The sequence below is a fragment of the Lagopus leucura genome, unplaced genomic scaffold (assembly GCF_019238085.1).
Source record: "Lagopus leucura isolate 7727_CA_CO unplaced genomic scaffold, USGS_WTPT01 Super-Scaffold_100009, whole genome shotgun sequence".
Classification (NCBI taxonomy): Eukaryota; Metazoa; Chordata; class Aves; order Galliformes; family Phasianidae; genus Lagopus; species Lagopus leucura.
This window is the reverse complement of record NW_024962266.1, coordinates 27,273,916-27,293,352: the sequence shown is the minus strand read 5'-3', so window position 1 is coordinate 27,293,352 and position 19,437 is coordinate 27,273,916. Positions and strand designations below refer to the sequence as shown.

The following is a 19,437-nucleotide window of genomic DNA, read 5'->3' as shown; positions in this document are numbered from 1 at the left end:
CATCCATGCTGTCCCTCTTCTTCTGTCAGCTCTGCATGGTCAAGCATTCATCTTAGCTTAAGACTGCAGATATTATTGGCAGAACTCCGTGGCTGGCTCGAGTGAGCCTTTGGGCAGCCTCCCACCCAAGCACATTTGATCTTGCTGTAAATACAAAACTTCTCATACATCTTTTACCAAAATTGAGGATATACTGATATGATTATGTTAATACAACGTTTTAATAAACAGCAGCATAAAATAATCAGTGTTTAATATCATCTCTGGCATGTGAAATACAAAAATGCACATATCTTCGTTATAAAATAGCCTTTGTTATTACATTTTCATGCTTGCCTAATTGAAATGCCCGTAATTAATAAATCAATCGTCAAGTAATACAGTGATTAAACGCATGCAGTGAAAACAAAGAAAAATATTTGTATAAGGTAGTGGCTGAATATCACCATAATATATTTCAAGAACATCTACATCAGGGTAAAAATAAAAAGAAACAGACCAAGATATAAAATGCAGAGATGTATTTTCACTTCTGCTGTACAAAACATCATCACACTTTTGTGCAAAAAGATAAAAATAAAGTCATATTATACAACATTGTCAACTGAGCAAAGATTGTTTCCATTGTGTACAATAAAAAATACGATTCAGTACAAAAGAGAGACTGCGAAAAGTCGTTAAGGTACACAGCACTTCTGTAACTCATTAAAGTGGTTTCAAATGAATATTGTAGATTGCTCATACCTGAATACATTTTAGTAATTAATGCATGTCATGTTTCTAGGATGAAAATGAATTCACATTATTAGAATTGACCGTAAATTGCTATCAACGGATCTGCTGCCTGATGGAATGCGAGTTTCCCTTCTGTCAGGGTTACTGGAGTCATAGTCACTGAAATTACGTATTGATCTGAAACAATAAATATTACTGGGAAAAACTGTCATATATAAAACTGTGGTTTGGAGCCTTTCCATTAAACAGTTGCATAGCAACAAAAGGATACACAATTTCCACTTTATCTACCTATAAAAATTATGAAATGTTGTCTTTCAAGAAGTTGATTCAGGTTCTGAAATTAAAGCACTTTAATTTCATTTCCTTTAAGGCAATTTCTTACAACTCCAGCCATCTTCAGCAGCCAATAGCAGATGGTTTTCTCAAGCTGATAACTCAAGCTATTGTGGCGTGTAAAACGCCCTTTTTGGCCTGAATCTGGACTCAGACTCCCAACGCAACGCAAGACCAAAATCCTACCTGAAGGAATTTATCCAGCTCTCAGTTCGCATACTTGAAACATAATCCTCGACTGCAAATATTTTAACTAGCTATTGGAACTGAAATTGCACACCCAGTAGATCGCCGGATATTTGCATCTCCTAAAAAAAGAGACAAATATTAAAATACGTTTTCAGCATTAAAAAATTCCTGTGATTTAAACCACATCAGAGGCTTAACAAGCTGTGAAAAAGCGTATGATAAAATGTTCTTGCTTCAAAAAAATTCCCCCTTCCCCTCTTGGAGCTGTCGGTGGCACTTGGAGAAACAATGCGTCCATTCACAAAGCTGAGTATTCATACCACAAGGATCTTTGTCTGGTTGCTCTGCCCATCCTGTTAAGCAGTTAAACTTCACAGAAGATACTTGCTGCGATGTCTGTTAAACAACCAGAAGAATCTTTAATAAAATATTTGAATATAAATCTTTTCTACTACTTTCTAGTTTGTATCGTAAATAGTTATATTTACAAAGGCCTCACTTATTTACAATTCAGCTGAAATCATAGATTCATTAGGTCCGTGGATGCTCGAGTCTCCTAGTAGGGAAGACTGCTTCGAGTCAATTTTGTACGGTTTTTGAGTTTTGTTTCCAAAAACGGTTATACCGATTCCGCCCGGGTGACTGGGGATCGACATATGGGACAGCAAAGGGATGTTTGCCTCCTGGTTGGATCCTGACGATGGCAAACTTGTGACGTGACCCGTGCTCGTGGATCCGCTGGCACTGCTGGGAGATCGGCTCTTTGGAGGAGGACAGTGCTGGATGACCCTGGGCGGGCCCTGCGGCTGGTAGTGGGCGGCTGGGAAAGCGGCATAGCCTGCAGGAATCGGGTACCCGTTGATCGGGATGTATCGCTGGTTTTGAGGTAAGGGCGGCCCTATGAACCCGGCGATTTGGCCTTGCGCTATGCCTTGTGCTGGAAACATGTAGTTAGGGTACCTGGGATTGCTCAGGTTACTGACGGGGCTTGCGCTGAGGGAAGTTGTCTGAGTGGTGGCGTTCCCACCTGAGGGGGTGGTAGAACTAGTGTGGCTTGACAGGCCCTCCCAGGAACGCAGCCTGGCGTGGATTTCTTTGAATCGCGGCCTCCGAGAGGGCAGGTCGTGCCAGCACTCCGTCATCAGGCTGTACATTCGAGGAGGGCAGTCTTCAGAGCACGGCAGCAGCTGTCGTTTCCTGATCATCTCTATGACTTCTTGATTGCTAAATCCGTAATACGGTTGAAGTCCAAAGCTGAATATCTCCCATAAAACAACTCCGAATGACCAAATATCTGAATCAGAAGAGAACTTGCCGTACATTATCGCCTCCGGTGGCATCCAGCGAATCGGCAAAAGAGATTTGTTTTGAACTCTGTAATAATCTGCTGAGTAGATTTCTCTCGAGAGTCCAAGGTCTGATATTTTCACGTGAAGCTGTTCTCCAATTAAAATGTTACGAGTCGCAAGATCTTTATGGACAAAGAAATGGCTTGATAAGTATTCCATCCCTGCTGCAATCTGGACTGCAATATGCAGGAAATCCCCGTGGTCCAGGCTGGATTTTACAGTTCCATCCTCATCGCTGCTACACCCAACATCTGAGTGTGGTGATCTCATGATGAGGAACTCGTGCAGGTCTCCTTGGTTCATGTACTCGAAGAGCATGCAGACAGGCTGCTCCTGGGTCACCACACCTAAGAGGCAAACGATGTTAGGGTGGTGGAGCTCGGCCATAAGAGATGCTTCTTGCTGGAACTCTGCCCACTGCTGGGGGTTGTTAAAGTCTTTCAGTGTCTTGATTGCAATGAGCTGAGCGTGGTCCATGCCTGGAAGGTAGAGGTGTCCCTTGTAGATTTTGCCGAAAGCACATTCACCGAGTTCTTCCATGAAACGAACAGCAGAGAGAGGCAACTCCTTAGCCTTGCTCTGGGAAAGAAATGACAGCAAGAAGGTCTTTTCACACAGGAACTCTGAAAACCATGCAAACCAACACTAGAGCTCCTTCCTGGGGCTGCACAGCCCTGCAAGATGCAAACGAAAGCACAGCAGCGGCCCCGGCCCAGATCCATCCTGAGGGATGCCAGCATCCCAGCATCAGCACAGCTCAGAGCTGGAAGCTGCTTTATCTTACTCTGGACCCTGCTCCAAACCTAAATTTCCTATTACTTTTTACCCTCTGCACAAGATCAGATAAAAGTAGTAAGTATGAAATACAAATATGTGCAGGAACCATCAGCATTTCAGCAGAGGCATTTATATACTTGGGTTTGGGCATTTATATACTTCCAATTGAATCTGACTGATCTGAGGAATTGAGGCAATTCACATACTTCAAGCTAAGTGCACGCTGAAGTGCTTTCTGGGCCAGCGCCTACGGTTTTAGCAGAAACCTTTTTTTTTTTAAAAGTTCTGTTCTTGTAGCCAATTCTTCCTTGACTCTGCTATTAACCCTTCCACGTACAGGAGAGAATATTTCTGTTCACCCTTGATTGAGTGATCAATCCTAAAGCGTGTGGGACAGTCAGCTGGAAAAAGGAGATATTGGTAAAAGGAGAAAGGGAAACTCTTTGAAACTCTTGTTGTTTGCTCTTAGGCCATAAGGAAGTTGCATGATATTCAAGTATCAACTTCCACACGTGCTGTTAACCTACATGCAAACACAGCCATTTTCGGCCCTCTGTATCGCTACAGGTAGTAATTTAAGGCTAATGAGTTTGGGATCTACTTTTTGCAGAAGAGCGTAAATGTGAGCGTTGCATTCCTGAAACATTATCGCTGCAGCTTTACAGTAGCAACAGAGCAAAATAACTCACGTTTAAAAAAATCATTTAGACGTGGCACCTCAGAAGAAAGGAATTCTAATTGCACTGACCACTTTCAGTTTTTAGACAAATACTGCATAAATAATCATCACCATCATCATCATCGAGCCATTTAAGCGGGCAGCCAGTAGACTGTACGGTGATGGCAGGAAATTAGCTATATTGTTGAGGAACAGATGGTTTATATTATACAAATCCTTTAGGCTAAAACTTGTTTAGGTCTGGCATATTGTAAATTATATTTTAGTAATGAAAGTGAAATGACCTCTGTCTGACCTCGGGCAGGGTTTGTCTGTTTGAACCAACATAGTGGAAAACTATGAAAGAAAATGAAGTCATAAAGTTTTGGCAGGAAGGGCTCATTTCAAGTTAAGCGGTTATAAATCTGCTTAGTTTTTGTTTGACAAGTATTTGTCATACAGCGGTGTACAAAATGTAAAGAAGTGTAAAATACATATGAGGCAGCACGCCAAAGTAAACTGAGTACAAAGGCAGAGCAGTGGGAGCGAAGCCCCCCGCCCCTATCTCTGCATCGGCCCCTTCCATTAGGTGAATGACAGGATGAGCTCCGTTTATTGTATTTTTGGAAGGCAATTAAAATCCTTTAAAACTGAAGCGGGCTGAAATGCTAACATTTTTATTTGTCCGAGCAAACACGCATCCACCTCGCCTGGAGCTTCAAGCCTAGGAGTGGTTTTACCCCCAAGCTGACATTAATGCTGGATACGGTATTTAAAAATAGGATTCCACTTCCTTTCTTTTAAAATTTCGTTTGAAAGGCAATCAAAACATCTGAAACAGGCAGAGCTCAGTTTCCTAGTAGGAAAACATGGAATGAGCTTTTTGCACCATATGACTTGAAACGGAACAAGAAGACAGTGTGCTCTACATTTGCAAAATACTTTTGGGTAAGTCGCTTTCCTATGCAGCAGGCACGAGGCATCGGTGTGTCGGCAGCCCGGGAGGAAAATGGGGCCTTGTTCAAATGAAGCTGATGTTCCCATCATTTCCAGTTTGGTGAGGATTTTAGCAAAATATCTTTGAGTGGGACCAAGAAGCAAATCCAAATTTATCAAAATAATCCACAGAGATTGGATGCAAGGTGTAGTTGTGACACCTACCAAGTAAAATGTTTCTCTACTATTACCCACACTTGGTTTTTAAGCAGGTGTTTTGTTATTAAGCAAGTATTAAGCATTTTCAGCTGCTCTAAGCTGTACGTGGAAGTTGAAATTAAGAACTGAAAAGGAAAAAGAAAGACAAATTTGCTGTGCAGACCAAACTCTGCCTGTCCACCCCTGCAGTCCCAGTATCTGTAACTATTTAAAACAAGGAGCCTCATGTGAGCACTATGCTGTGCAACACCATGAACTTATACAGAGACCTTGCAGTGATCTCTGCAGTGTGGAAAGAATACTTGCAACAGCAATGTTTGAACAAAGGCAGCAAAATCTGAAGAAGCAACACTTGGTGTTCACACTGCTAACGTTTCAGTAAAAGTCAGAATTTGGGTTAATTTCACTATGTCATCTTTCTGCAAAAATAACAGCTTGTGCGAAGGCACGTCTGAGGGGTTCACACATCACATTCTACAGTTTCTAATTACTGGTAGATGTTGGTCTTCCCCGTGAAATGCTTCACCTCCCTTAAGCTGTTGTTGAAGAGAACTGGCACGGTGATAAAACAGAAGACAATCACATAATCCTTCCAGGGCGCTGTTCTGCCTGTAGGTGGCAGAAGGCATTTACAGCCCCGACTGGGTGACCCAAGCAGGTTTGCACACTGGCTGCCCCTGCTGATAAACAAGGAGCTCAAGGTTAATCGTGCTTAAATCTTAAATGATTTTAAAAGCAAGCGCTTCATGAACCTGAGACTACAGTGAAGCAAAACAACTCTGGTAACAAGAGCAGCTCCACACCAGCTGTGCTGGCCAGAGCTGGAGTCAGATCCTTGGGCTCCGTTTCAGTAATTTCTCTTTTAACTGAGAGAATGGGTAAGCCTGAAAAAACAAGGAGCAAATCTTTGCAAAGTGATTTCAGCTGACTGAAGGTGACATGTGTCTACAGCAGACCCGGGAAAAAAACTCTCTTGAGAAAATGCTGAATCATATATTTATCTGCACTGACTTCAGAAAGGCCTCCAAAGAAGTAATCGAGACGTACTTCAGGAATGGGCTGCTTCAAAAAGCTCCAGCTTCTATTTCTGCATACAGACATACAGGAATTACCGCCACAGGTCCGCACTCGCTATGCTGCTGCTGACAAGAAAAGTGCTCACCCGAAGTAAAGGCACCAGCAGAAACCACAAGTTGGAAATCAGTTTAACTTTTCAGCGCTGAATTGATCAAAGCACTGCACTCCCTGCCCTTACAGGCAGCAAAAAGTCAAAGCAGGAACGAGCTGCGGGCTCACCTTTGGTTTATAGGCGTTGAGCATCGACATCTCCACATTCTGCCCTCTGACGTGCTTTGGCTGTCTCTGAACTGGAGGGGAGGACGACTTCTGGTTGTTGCGACAGATGCAGATGAAGAAGAAGAGCAATGCTATGGCCAGGGGAATAGTAACACTTGGCACCAGGATATACAAGATTTCCATTTTATTCTTTTCTTTGGCATCCTTATAATCTAGTTTGGGGAAACACAAACAAACAAACAAACAAGCCATGAATGAAGTCTCCACGCAGCTGAACATGTCTCTCGGTCAATTAGGAGTGCTCAGAAGAATAAACTATTGCAATCCACCTTCTTTAATAGTAACAGAGCAATTCGTTTTGTTGAGTAACAATTCCCCAGAAGTACAGAGCAGCAGGGACACCAACAAGCTAGGAACCATTTCACTGCAGCATGTTGGTTCAAACCTCCTCACATCACTGCTGTCACGTGGCTCCTGCTCGGGGTGAAATGAAGCAATGGCTCAGTACAGCCCTACAGAAAAGTTTATTTCTAAAACAGCAAACGGAAGAAAGACTTCAGCAGGTTTGTGGGCAGCTGTTAAAAAGGGCAGTTTCATCTCTCATCTATTTCCAGCCTCCCGTTCTCAGCGTTTCACTACATCTGTCTGCTAAGCCTCATGCTTGAATTGCTCCATGTTTCCCATATCCAAGTTGACAAACTTTTATGAAACGTATCTATTGCAGCTTGTGAGACAACTGAAAGATACAGTTGAAGAAAGGAGAAGAAAGCAGCAGCATGAAGCAGATGGAGACCTGGGCACTAGTTCATCACCTGAGCTACTTCAGTCAAAGGAGATTATTATTCTTATTAAGTAGCAGCCCCTGCCACGAAGCCTCATTAGGTTAATAGGTTTCTTGAGAGCCACCCCAATTAAATTCATTTCCCATTTAGGCATGTCCTGGTGAGACAGAATGCACAATACTTATTAAAATTCGCCTGAAATGGCTCTTTCAGCTCGTGCAAAAACATCAGAATGCAAGTCCCACTCGGTATTTGGGTTTTAATATGCTGATTAGCATTGAACAATTAAATTACTACTCACCTGATATAGCTCTATTTGTCTGTACTCAAAATAATAATGCCATACAACCCAGCTGTACAGCAAGTACCATTTAAGGCAATGGTGAGAGGTAATTAAAACCCTTGTTAGGCTGGCTGGCTCAAAGAATTCCTATCTCACTTATTATCTAGTAAAATGTTCAAACCAGAGACTCCTGCAAGACAGCCAAAAGCGTTCTGCTTTCAGCTAGTACACATCAAAAGACCAAAAAAAGTCCTGGGATCTCAAAGCCCATCTAGAGGGGGCCTTGCAAGCAGCTCCCCTCCAGCAACTCCTAATTACCCAATTATCCAGATGTGCAATGGAAGGCACAGGGCTGTGCCAGGTTGCCCCAGCTGGACCAACCCAGGCACCTGCAGCTCTTGGAGCAGACAGCCCAGGGCTGACCAGGCCTGTGGAGCATCCTGACTGCTGCCTGGGTCCAGGTTATCTAACTTGAACTACTCTTGTGCAGTCCATCACTGTGCCTAATGAGCAAGAAAAACAGCAGAACTGAAACAGCATGAAAAGAGATAAAGGACTGAAAAGTGCATATGAATTTTAGAGAGGGTTTGTGATGCACATGATGATCCCAACTGTCTGCCTGTCCCCAGTCTATTCTTTCACTAAAGACATAATTTAGATCCCATTCTGGCAACGATCCCCATCTTTCCATTAATTGAAAAAGACTCTGGCACATGTCTCACTGCAGGAATGTTCACAACCATAACCAGAAATAATTTCATTTGGTTCTGGCTATTGAACAGTAACATTAAAAGGTATCTCCTTTCCAAGGGAAAAGGTAATGTCACTGTCACAACTTGGAAGCAACATAAACTCGTGTGTGAAACTTTCTACTGTGAATTTCCAGAGCATTTCTGGCATGACCATGCAAATAGCTGTTATTTTTCTTGGCATGCTATAGGTACTGTTATTTTTTAATGCAGGTTAAACCATCAGGAACCATTTGATTAGGTCTGCAATCCACTTCCTTTTAGAAGTCTTGGAAAAGGAGAATAAAATGTGATCTGAATCTAAGTTTTTTATTCCTTTTGCAAGTCCAAAACGCAGCCAGGGCAGTTTGGTAAACACAAACCAAGAAGCCATTTTGTTTGGACTGAAGAGTCCAATGGCAACCTGGGAATCCCGGGATGCTCGGGCTGAGCTACCAACTCCAGGGGAGATATTCCTTACTAAAATATGTTCATGCCACTACTTGGCAGGGTCAGGTGGGGGTGAGGGAAAGGCTGAACCCCAGAGGGCGGTGGGCACAGCACCACCCCAGGGCAGTGGGTCGGCCCAAGCTGCCAGAGCTCAGGGAGCACTGGGACACCGCTCTGCACAGAGCTGGGCTTGGTGCTGCTGTGCAGGGCTTGGGCTCAGTGCTCCTTGTGGGTCCCCTCCAACCGCAGATATTCCGTGATAATATATAGGAAGTGCCTATGGTAAAAAAGCAATTACCACATGCCGGGACGTCGCAGATCTCGGACTTGAAATTCTCATCCAAGGTGAAGCACCACGGGGCGTCCTTCTGGTTGCCGGGGTTGCGGCAGTAGGAGTGCCCCCCGTTGAGCTCCGGGTACCTGATGGCAGTGAAGGTGTGCGTGTGCGGGTACTGCGAGTTCCACGGCTGGCACTGCCGCCCCGACCTGGTCACACTCACCGTGCCCCGGTAGTCCACCCCTGTGCTGTTGTAGCATTTGTGATCTGAAAGAGAAGATAACAGAAGGCAAGGATTTGCACGCCTCTTCTGGCCCAAGGCCGGTGAAGCCAGCTCAGAAGCACGGGCTTCCAATTTGCTGCGGCCGCAATGCGGGGCCTGCTTTGCATTCACATTCCTGGGCGGATTTGAAGCTTATGCTTCTGTAATGAAAACAGCTTATGCCAAGCGTTTTTAATATAAGATACACAAAAGAAGTAAAAACTACAGTAGGAACCTGAATTGCAGCCATTATTTTCGTATGAAGGTGGAGAGTTTGTGGAAGCCATGTGTTATACTTGGTTATTCAGATGTATAAAGGTTGGGAGCAGGCTGCAGACCTGCCTGACTGAAGGCTGAGTTCAGTGGCTAAAGTAGGTAGGGACAGCCCTGGACTGGACCCTGGAGCTGCAGGTAAGCACCCTGGAGCTGCACAGGGAGACTGAAGCTGCCAACATTGAACATCCTGTCCATGGCAGGGGAGTTGGACTTGATGACCTTTACGAGTCCCTTCCAACTCAAACACTTCTCTAATTCTCTAATTCCCCAGTATTCAAATGCTTATGCTGCCACTGTTTCCCTCTACTTATTAATTACAAAAGGTAAGAACCAAACTAATGGATTTTGATGTAAGCACTAAGGCAGCTAAAGAAATCACTGAAAAAATATTTCTGCATTTAGCCCACGCCAGACTGGTGTGGGCAGAATTGCCCTAAGTGGTAAAGCACAGTGCCTTTGCACTTTCACAGCTCAGCACTAGCGCCAGCGCTGAGGCACAAGCAGCTTCGCCCCCCTCACCATTACATTTTCTGCATGGACATACAACCGCTTTTCACTTACTTTTATTTATGGGGTCTGCCATGGGAATCCCAATCCGAATACAATTGACGGCTTCCGGGCTGTCTGGCTGGGGAAGATCTTCACAGTTGGGCAGCTTTAATCTCATCAGAATCATGGGGTTGGATCTTGCAAAGATATACTCTGTCTGACACAGGACGTTTTCCAGAATTTCACACTCGTCGCGGCACAGGTCCCGTGGTTTGGGAGCTGGGGAAGTCTCATCGCAGTAGGGGAAGGCGTAGTGGCAGAGTGAAGGAATAGCAAACTGGGAGCATTTATCCGACAAATGGCTGGAAGTGCCAATCATGGTGAAGGCAGCTGCAAAATATACAAGGGGATTTTACCTAACCTGGTGGGAATTTCACTCCCGTGCTTTCGCCTTCCCAGCTCAGCCCTCCCTTCCCACTGTGGCTATTACTTTCAGAGATCCAGGTGACGAACAGACCTTCCAGAAATACAGAGCACTAATTGCATTAAAAGTTATTAACGATGCTGATTTCGCTGACGGAGAAAACACATCTGGTTTTCAACACTGGCCTAATGTTAAGCACGTTACCAAAACCCAAAATCTAATTATACATTATTTCCCCAAGTAATTTATAATGGCTTGCAAAGTCACTGGATATTTGGATATCTTTGGCCCAGCAAGTGAAAATCAAAGCCCTTGCAGGCTGCACAATGACAAAACTCCCCAGAGGCATTCAAGGCCAGGCTGGATGGGGCTGTGAGCAACCTGGCCTACAAGGAGGTGCCCCTGCCTACAGCAGGGGGTTGGAATTAGATGATCTTAAAGGCCCCTTTCAACCCAAACCATTCTATGATTCCATGAAAACCAGTATCCGTGCTGAGGAGCTCACAGCAACTGAGGATCAGCAGCTAACAGAAAAAGAAGCATTGCACTTTATAAAGCATTAGCAGCTTTTTGGAAGAAGTTTCCCGGGAAACAGACAAGTGCATTTTTTACCCACCTGTGATCTGATTTTCTATTTCACCTTGCATATGCAAAGACTCCATATAAATGGTCCGATTTCCAATAAACCGTGCACAAGCGATCCCCCGGTAGGGCTGGCAAAAACCATCCTCTTCGTACTCATCCCTGAAATCAAGCATAAGCACAAAGGGGTGAAATGTTTCACACGCGATTCTGCAACAAAACGTCTCCCCGGGGTGCTGGCGCTCGGATTCTCCGCGCCCAACGTGAGGGGCTCGCAGCGTTTGTCCTGCAGCCCAGCGATTCGTTCTGGGGATGCTGGTGCAGCACAGAGCCCGCACGCCGTCCTCGCCTCCATGAACAGCCTGTGATAAGGGATTATATGGTCTTTAGGTGGTGCAGAGGGCACGGCGCAGGCTTTGCATCCCCGCAGCGCCGCAGGTAGTTTTCACGAGCTCACAAATGATTCTGAAGTGAATATGAGGAGCACGCAACATCCTGAGTGTTCAGCTGCGTGGTAAAAATGGTATTGCTGAATCAAACCTGTCTTTTCACAGTGATGAGCACAGCAGGAAGAGTTACACTGGCAGAGACAGAGTTAGAAGCGTATATGAAAATCACACTCCTCCCAGCCCCCAAATAGGAAATGTTTCCTCAATCCTCCACCGGTGTGGCAACAATTATTGCTAAAACAGAACCGCAGCTAAACCAGGAGTTAAGAAGCCAGATTTCTTTCATTAGGTGCTTTGTTTTATACACTATAGGAGACATTCAATGCATAAATCCAGATGTGAAATTATTTGCCAATATTCTTCAAACAAAGCAAAGCAAGGAAATGACTAAGCCTCTGAAGACCAGAGCAGGCACCGCTCACTTTGAGCAGGTAAGGCACAGCCTGCTGCTGGCACACAGCTTTATGGCGGTTTCCACGAGGGGTTTGCAGGTGAGAATCTGCCCTTTCACTTTCTCACTTTGAGAACCCAGTTGGTGACATTTGGGACCCACCTCCTGAACAGACACCTCAGGCTCTGCTGAGGTCACGGTGCAGGGAGAAGCTTAATGAATCATTAATATTTTCTGCTATTCGTGCCAATACCCATATAAGACAGCTCCTATACGGCTCTCAAGCGAGGAAAAGTGATGCTGGAATTCCCCCAGGTATGATCATAGCTGGCTTAGGCAACAGGTTACTTACTTTCTGTATTTCTTTCCCCTAAATTCATCCCCCCCCAGACACTGAAAGAGTGACAGCACAATCAGACTAGCTGCTAATAGGGGAAAATCACATCTTTTTTAATCAACTCTGCTATTAGGTTTGACAAAAGCCACTTTCATCCCCTCCCGGAGACCTTGGCTGTGAGAGCTTGGAAATGCAAATGGCACATCCTGCTTTGAAGTCACCCTGCATTGTTTGCGGGGCTTAGTCCAGCCTGGCTCCCATTGCCCTGTCACTAATGGGATTAGAGGGCAGAAGTGCTGGGATCACCCCTTAGCACACCCCACACACCTCTCAGCTCTCTGCAGCTCCTGGACCGTGGGCCCGGGGCTCCCACTGGAAGCACTGGGAGTGGGGATGGAGGAGAGGGCTGGACGGGAGGTGGGAACCTTCCACAGCCAACTGCCATGTGCTGAGAGACGGGTGGGAAGGGGCCCAGGTCACTGGATGGTGGTCCCAAGATGTTCTCAAGGATACTGGAAATTGGAGAGTGAAGGCATCTTCTCTAAACTGCCAATCGATCTTTATTAACGAGAGCAGTGGCAGGCTGAGATGGGCTGGGTAGAGCACAGCCAATGCCAACAGGCTGGCCAGCACTGGTGATGCAGACACCTGAGCACATCGCTGTGTTTCTGCTCAGTTGGGTATGGCCAAAATCCTCCGCTGGTTCCTGAAAGGCCAACAGCTGAAATGCACTGAAAAGCACAGCAGTTACTCCAGGCTCTGGAAGCCAATGCTCCATCTTCTAAGCAACTAATCCCCAAACAGAATAAAATTCATTACTTAATAACAATTCTGATTATTTTTTAAATTGTATTATAATTTTGTAGGAGATTTAACTCAAGGACTGCACCTAACAACAGCTGCTCTTGTAGACAACCAAGCAGCACAATTTAAACACTCAATTAGAGAAGACAAAATCAGGAGGAATGCAGTTAACATCAGCAAAGCAAATTCCCCTCACCCTGAGGTTCACTTCTGAACTGAAGAAGATTGAAGCGCAATGGCTGCAGTGGAACGGCTTGCTGGTGAGCAGGGCCACCCGCTTACCTTGATGGAAATGCCCCGAGGAACAGGATTTGGGAGATTATCTCAGGAGGTGAAGATCAGAGGAAAGAGGAGAGCTGAGATCCCAAAGCCTCTGCATGCCACAGCGGGATTTGCAGAGGGACGACGGAAAATGAGTGGCTCAGATGGAGGCACTACCTTGAATTGTCTTGGAAAACGGCTCCATGATGGGGCGGAAGGATAAATCAAATGGAGTGGGAGCAGCAGAGTGGGACAGAGCTCTTGCCTGGCCTTAGCACATCTGCACCTCCTGCTGCCAGCTGGCAGCTGCCTCTGGCTGGCTTTAAATGCAGAATGGATGGAGGCCGAGGCTGCTGATTGCTCCTACGTAACCCATGCGATGCACACCTCCGTGCTACATGGTCCTGATATGACCCCACCCATGGTGAGTCCTGTGGTTCAACAGGAGTAAGATAGGAGCCATTCTGCAATTAACATGGTAAAAATCAACAGACAAGCTTAAATCCTAATGAGAGAGAAGACAATCCATGCCTGTGGGCACTGCTGACTGGGGACAGACACGTGAGCACACTGCCCCACCTCCTGCACATCCCACCCCTCACCACGACTACACAGAAGAAGGAAAGCACTGGATTTGAATGCCTGACAGACGATAGAGCACTTAACTGTTTTAATGTTATTTCTTTTCACATTTGGTTTCCACTCTGTTTGCTAGACCAACCCTGATGTTTACCTTGGAGCTTGCCCATCGCTGTCAGATCCTGCGGCAGCTCCCCATGCTCCAGCACTTCTAGCTCCGTGAGATAACAGTGCCACGGATTGAGCTTACACTGTACTCAGGTGCATTGTGTGCGGGGCTTAGTCCAGCCTGGCTCCCATTGCCCTGATTGCACAAAATCAAAGTCACAGCACAAAACAAAATTGCCAACAACTGAGAAAAGAACTCACTGGGGTTCATAGGTTCACACCAACAGCAGGCCCGGGAACTCAGTTTAGTGAAGTTTTGTTACCAGACTTTACTATGAACGATTGAATAAATTCATAGAAAAGCTGGACCTTCCGAGATCACGTTGTATTTATTTTTATTACATCCAATTTATAGAAGTTAAATATTCCAAAGATGGTGTAATTGTGCTCCACGCCCCATGGATTTCTCTCTTTTTTCCCCCCCCCAGCTTTGAGTAGGACTTGCATGACTATTTGATGAGAAAGACTCACAAAACCATTTTATATATGTTTTTGGGCAAACGAGAGATGGAGGACAAGGCAAGCCCAGGTCCCAAATGCTTTGAATGTCCGAAGAGAAGAGATAGGAGCCTCACTCTCCCTTCTGACACTCTTTACAGCACTGGCACACTGCTATATGCACTACCACATTTACAAAAAGCAGCAAGGAAAAGACACTGTAATGTGCAGTGACAGTGGAAGACGGTGATGTAAAGCCAGCAGGGGATTAAGGCGTGTGTGCAAAACCTGTTTTAGGACCACTAATAGGTATGAGGAGTGACAGCAAATAAATGCAGCATTATCTCTGAGATCTACCCAGTGGCGAAGGAATAGCGCTGGTTCTGTGTGAAGGCTGTCCAGACAATTTCTCATTTACAAAGTGAAAGGCATTTTGTCTTGCTTAATTTTTTATTTTTTTTTTACCACAGCACTCAACTACTCACAGCTGTTTATCTAAATAATTTATATCCAGCAGCAGAGCAGTGATGGGAAAACGCAGCCAACACTGCCCAGCTCAGACAACTGAGTGCTTTATGCCCTTCTCTTCCAAGGGAACACTGCTCGGTCCCACCACCCCTGCAGACCCCTCAGCAGCTGCCCCACGAGGGCCCTGCTTGCTGCTGAAACTTGCACTGACACATCTCACATCTGCAACCCGCAGCCTGGCCGATGACGGTGCTGCTTTGGAGGAGTTGAGTTCGTAACAAACACTGATGGGCAACAGCGTGGAGGGAAGAAATTTGCTCCATAAAATTTGGCAATTAATTAAAAGGTGTATCAATAAATTTTTATTACTACATGTATCGAATACACCCTCTGTGCATGCTTAAATGCTGTATAAATTATTTTACATTGTCAAATAAATTGTGTTCTGTTCCATGCTCGTGTTCCAGCTTTGCTCAGAATAAAAGGTACAGAGTTTCTACTTGGCAGATATCCCTTAAAGCAAACAGATGAATAATATTCTGTCAGACTTTCCAAAGAGCAAAAACCCATTGCTTGTGCCTTTGAAAATGGGAACGTATTGGCTCTGTTTCATAGCAGTACTTCAGAAATGGGAAGGCTGCATTTTACTTTGTAAAAAGAAGAGAACTGCCCAGACTTGCACGTCACCGTGTAATTTAAGAAAAAGTTCTGTGTAATATAAGCTATTGCTGTTTTGACACCCCTCTAAAGTCACAGGGCAGCTAGGGCTTAACCAGCTCACTAGAAACGCAAGGGCGTAAAATACAAAATGAATAATGCTGGGTTTTGTCATCGTTACATCTGCAGAGTCCCACAGCACCACTGAGACACCTCTTTCCCAACCATAACCAAAAAATAATTCAACGAGCAAGTATGATCTGCCTGAGCAGTGCCTTCATTTACTTGTTACTTCTCTTCCCCACTGATGGCCGGTTCCATGCAATGCCTCCAACCTGCATCAGCAATGGATGTGCCTTTGGGCTGCTGCTCTGCAGGGCTCAGCGCAGGGAGGGCAGCCAGTGGCCCAGGCCAGCTCTGCGGCCACATGACGGCCATTCCCTGCTAAAATTGGGACAGCCGGAGCTCCCTGGTCACCCCAAGTCTCCCAGTCACATGGACACATCGCTTGGGGCTGCCAAACATTGCGCTCACCCCCCTGCTCACTTCTGGTCAGGGATTTGGGTGCTGGAAGGCAGCTGGAACTATAAATGGTTCTGCTAACCAAAGGCGGGCAGCAGTGCGGAACCCACAGCTTGGAAGCTTAATAAAGTAAAACTCCCACACAATTAATCTCTTGGCAAGGATGTACCAACTCACAACTGCATGCTTTTTTTTTTTGTCACTGTAAGGAAATTTTACAATGTCTCTACCAAAATCATGCATTTTTGGAAAGCAAAAGCTGCCTAGATGAGCTCAATACCTGCGGTCATGAACTGGATTTAAGTACTGACCAAAACCAACCGAATTATCTGGGATGTTGGCCTCTGAGATTCGCTCTTTTTCTCCTCTTAAACACTCTATATAACAAGCCCTCCCTCCCAAACTCCTCTCGCCCAGGCAGTGGCCCCATGCATGGGCTGGGCGGTGTGCTGGCGCGGCAGCTGCAGCTGGTTAGGGAACGACCCTGGTAACAGTGCTTGGATCTTTCCTGGCACATCTGTTACATCATTATTCAAGATGAACTGCAAATCATATGCTCGCAGTTAGGGAAATGGCAGGAAACTTCTCGCACTCATGTTCTGTTTGACAAAGCTATTTGAGGGTTATGTTTGGAAGGTCGCTTTGTCCAAGTTTTGAGATGCGGGAGAAAAAATGTAACATGTTTTCGAAGAGCAGCCAGGCAGGATAAGATTACAAGTGCTAAGCGTTGCCCCTTGTAGCAAAGCTTTGTGCTGCGCAGCCAAACACGCTCCTTCTCCCCTGACTCTCACAGAGCCACGATGATCTCACACACACATCCCTTATCCGCCTCTCATCAGGCATTAACCTTTAGATAAGGAGGGCTTGATGGAACGCTTGTCTGCTGCACACCATCATTCTGCTGCAGCCATTCTGCAGGAGCGATGCCAGGCCACAGGAGCGATACCAGGCTGCAAGAGCAAAACCAGGCTATGGGAGCAATACCAGGCCACAAGAAGCCATGCCAGGCCATAGGAGCAATACTGGGCTGCAAGGAGTCATAGCAGGCCTGTCTGGCGGTGACCACGTGCAAATGAATTGGACCAGACCACATCACATCTACATCCATCTCACCAGGGAGCAACCCTCAAACAGCCTGACCGAGCTGCTGCCATCAGTTGGTGCACCTCTCTTTGTGTGAGCAATAAAAAGCCTCCAGATCCAAAGGTGCTCCTACATCAACCATCTCTTGGCTTTCACAGACACTGCAGCTATCTGAGTGAGCGCCCTGGCCAGGATGCTGATGTTTCCTAGAGACTGTCCTGACCTTCAGCATTGCTGCAAGGGAGAATTACTACAACACGAGGCACTTGTTGACAACGGAACAGGAGAAGAACCAACCCCTGCCCCTCAGGGATCTCCCAGGGGCACAAACAGTGAGACAAATCACTACGGACACACTTAGATTGCATTCTTTCTCTTGTCAGATAGAAGTCCTCAATATCAAGAAATTTATTCAGTACTTAGTCACACCAAAGAGGCCATTTACTTTTCTTTCTGCCAAAAAATAAGTTGGAGATTACATTGTGTGCCTCCTCCCCACAAACTGGATTTCCTCCCCCATGGAATTCACAGAAAGGTGCACCTTTGTGATGTATTAAAAAAATAAAACACCAAGCCCCAGCAAGTTGAAACGCAGCAGAAATACAGTAATACAGTCAGGGTTCAGACACCTTCCAAATGGCTTCTTCTGGACATTAGGGGCTTTATTCCCCAATATTTAACTGCCCCGTTATAGGCATAATGGGGCCTCAGAGTGAGTGCTCATGCAACTGATACCACAAGAGAAGCTCTCTTTGCATCAAACGCACGGCAGAACCTGGCTGTAATGTGTAAGGAGCTGGGTCCTCTGAGGTGTGCTGCTCTGAGAAAACTGCAGAGAAAGGGCACTTTGAACCCCTGTGATGAGAAAAGACCGAGAATAATAACAAAGTTTTAAGGAACACCTTTTTGCTTGCCTTACATTAAACCTCCTTTGTCAGGCGTCCCTTCTTTTCTGGAAAAACTAACATTTCCAACTTTCCAGTTAGCACTGCTGATGATTTCTGTCTGTCCCACAACTGCTTTCTCATTATCAACAACTGAAATTATTCAGCAAGAGAGTGTGTTCGCTGCTGTATGATACCAGCTTTTGCAGCAGGATCGTTGTCTTCCAGAACACACAGGAAATGATGCACGTTCATAAATTAAAACATCACAAATGCAAACATTTAATTCAAAACAAAATAGATTTTTATGGTACTAACACATAGGCCATTTCAATAACGTGGGAAAGCAAGTTCATTTTCAAGCTAATTTTCCAATCTACAGATGATTTGCTTTCTCTCCCACAGAAGACACCCAAACATCCTATTCTCCAGTGATGTGCCTTAAAGACCCGCTTCATTCCTTGCTAAAACTAGTGCAGACTGTTCGCTGCCCACAGGGACTCCCTGCAGAAGTCAACGTCCCACTCCTTCCTCTGCCTCAGGACACTGCAAATACAGCTCTGAACTATTTATGTATAACTGATACTAAATCTTCTGTGGCACCATGAGCCAAATCTGAACGCTACCAAAGGAGTTTGAGGCCTTCTGCAGCCCATTTTATCTCTCACTAACCTTTTCCTGCTCTACCTTATTTTCTTAAGTCACAGCTTCTTTTTTTTTCTTCTCCTCCCTCCCCTCTCCTTCCTTCCAACATTTAATTTGTCTTATGTGACTCAAGTAAGTCTTTCTTCTGGTGACCTAATATTTTAACCTTAAGCATGATGAAAAACAGACTTCACAAATCTGACACTTGAATTAAAAGTGAAACACATGCCTCAGCAGAAGTTAATTAAAAATAATACGTATAATGTTAGCTTGTTTAAACTATTATTCGACCAAAAATTTGCACCCATCAATAACCACTACAGCCTGCAGTCACTACAAATATAAGAGTAACCACACAAGCTTAAGCTCCCTGCAAAATTAGCTATTTTACTTCTCCTTTTACTTAGCAAAGCTGACAGAGATGCTGGTGAAGCTGCTTAGCTCTGCCCAGGGGGTGCTGGGGCACATTCTGTGCAAGGGCTGCCTGCCCACAGGCACAGACCTCAGCACATCCAGACCCAAACAGATGGCTGCTGGATGCCCTGCTCCCACAGCAGACACAAGCTGAGGTAACTGACTACCTGTGCACTACCTTGCTCCTCTTGATGTGGTAACACCAGCCCTGAATGCATTCACGGCCCTTTCTGCTGGGCTGAGCACTTCAAAGGAAGCACACTGGATGGAGAGCGATTATGTGGAAAAA

At 45.4% G+C, this 19,437-nt stretch overlaps 1 protein-coding gene across 3 annotated transcripts in view; it reads right to left on the bottom strand.

Annotated features, from left to right (window-relative positions):
• Positions 1-236: 236 nt before the first annotated feature.
• ROR1 (receptor tyrosine kinase like orphan receptor 1) overlaps positions 237-19,437 on the bottom strand; it is a 148,318-nt gene continuing 129,117 nt past the window's right edge. For all 3 annotated transcript variants that reach the window (XM_042873084.1, XM_042873083.1, XM_042873085.1), the window contains 5 exons: positions 11,083-11,210; positions 10,115-10,432; positions 9,037-9,282; positions 6,496-6,707; positions 237-3,188 (listed from right to left, as the gene is read on the bottom strand). In XM_042873084.1, coding sequence (XP_042729018.1) covers positions 1,764-3,188; positions 6,496-6,707; positions 9,037-9,282; positions 10,115-10,432; positions 11,083-11,210 — 2,329 coding nt within the window. In that variant the 3' untranslated portion in view covers positions 237-1,763. The remainder of the gene's footprint in view (positions 3,189-6,495; positions 6,708-9,036; positions 9,283-10,114; positions 10,433-11,082; positions 11,211-19,437) is intronic.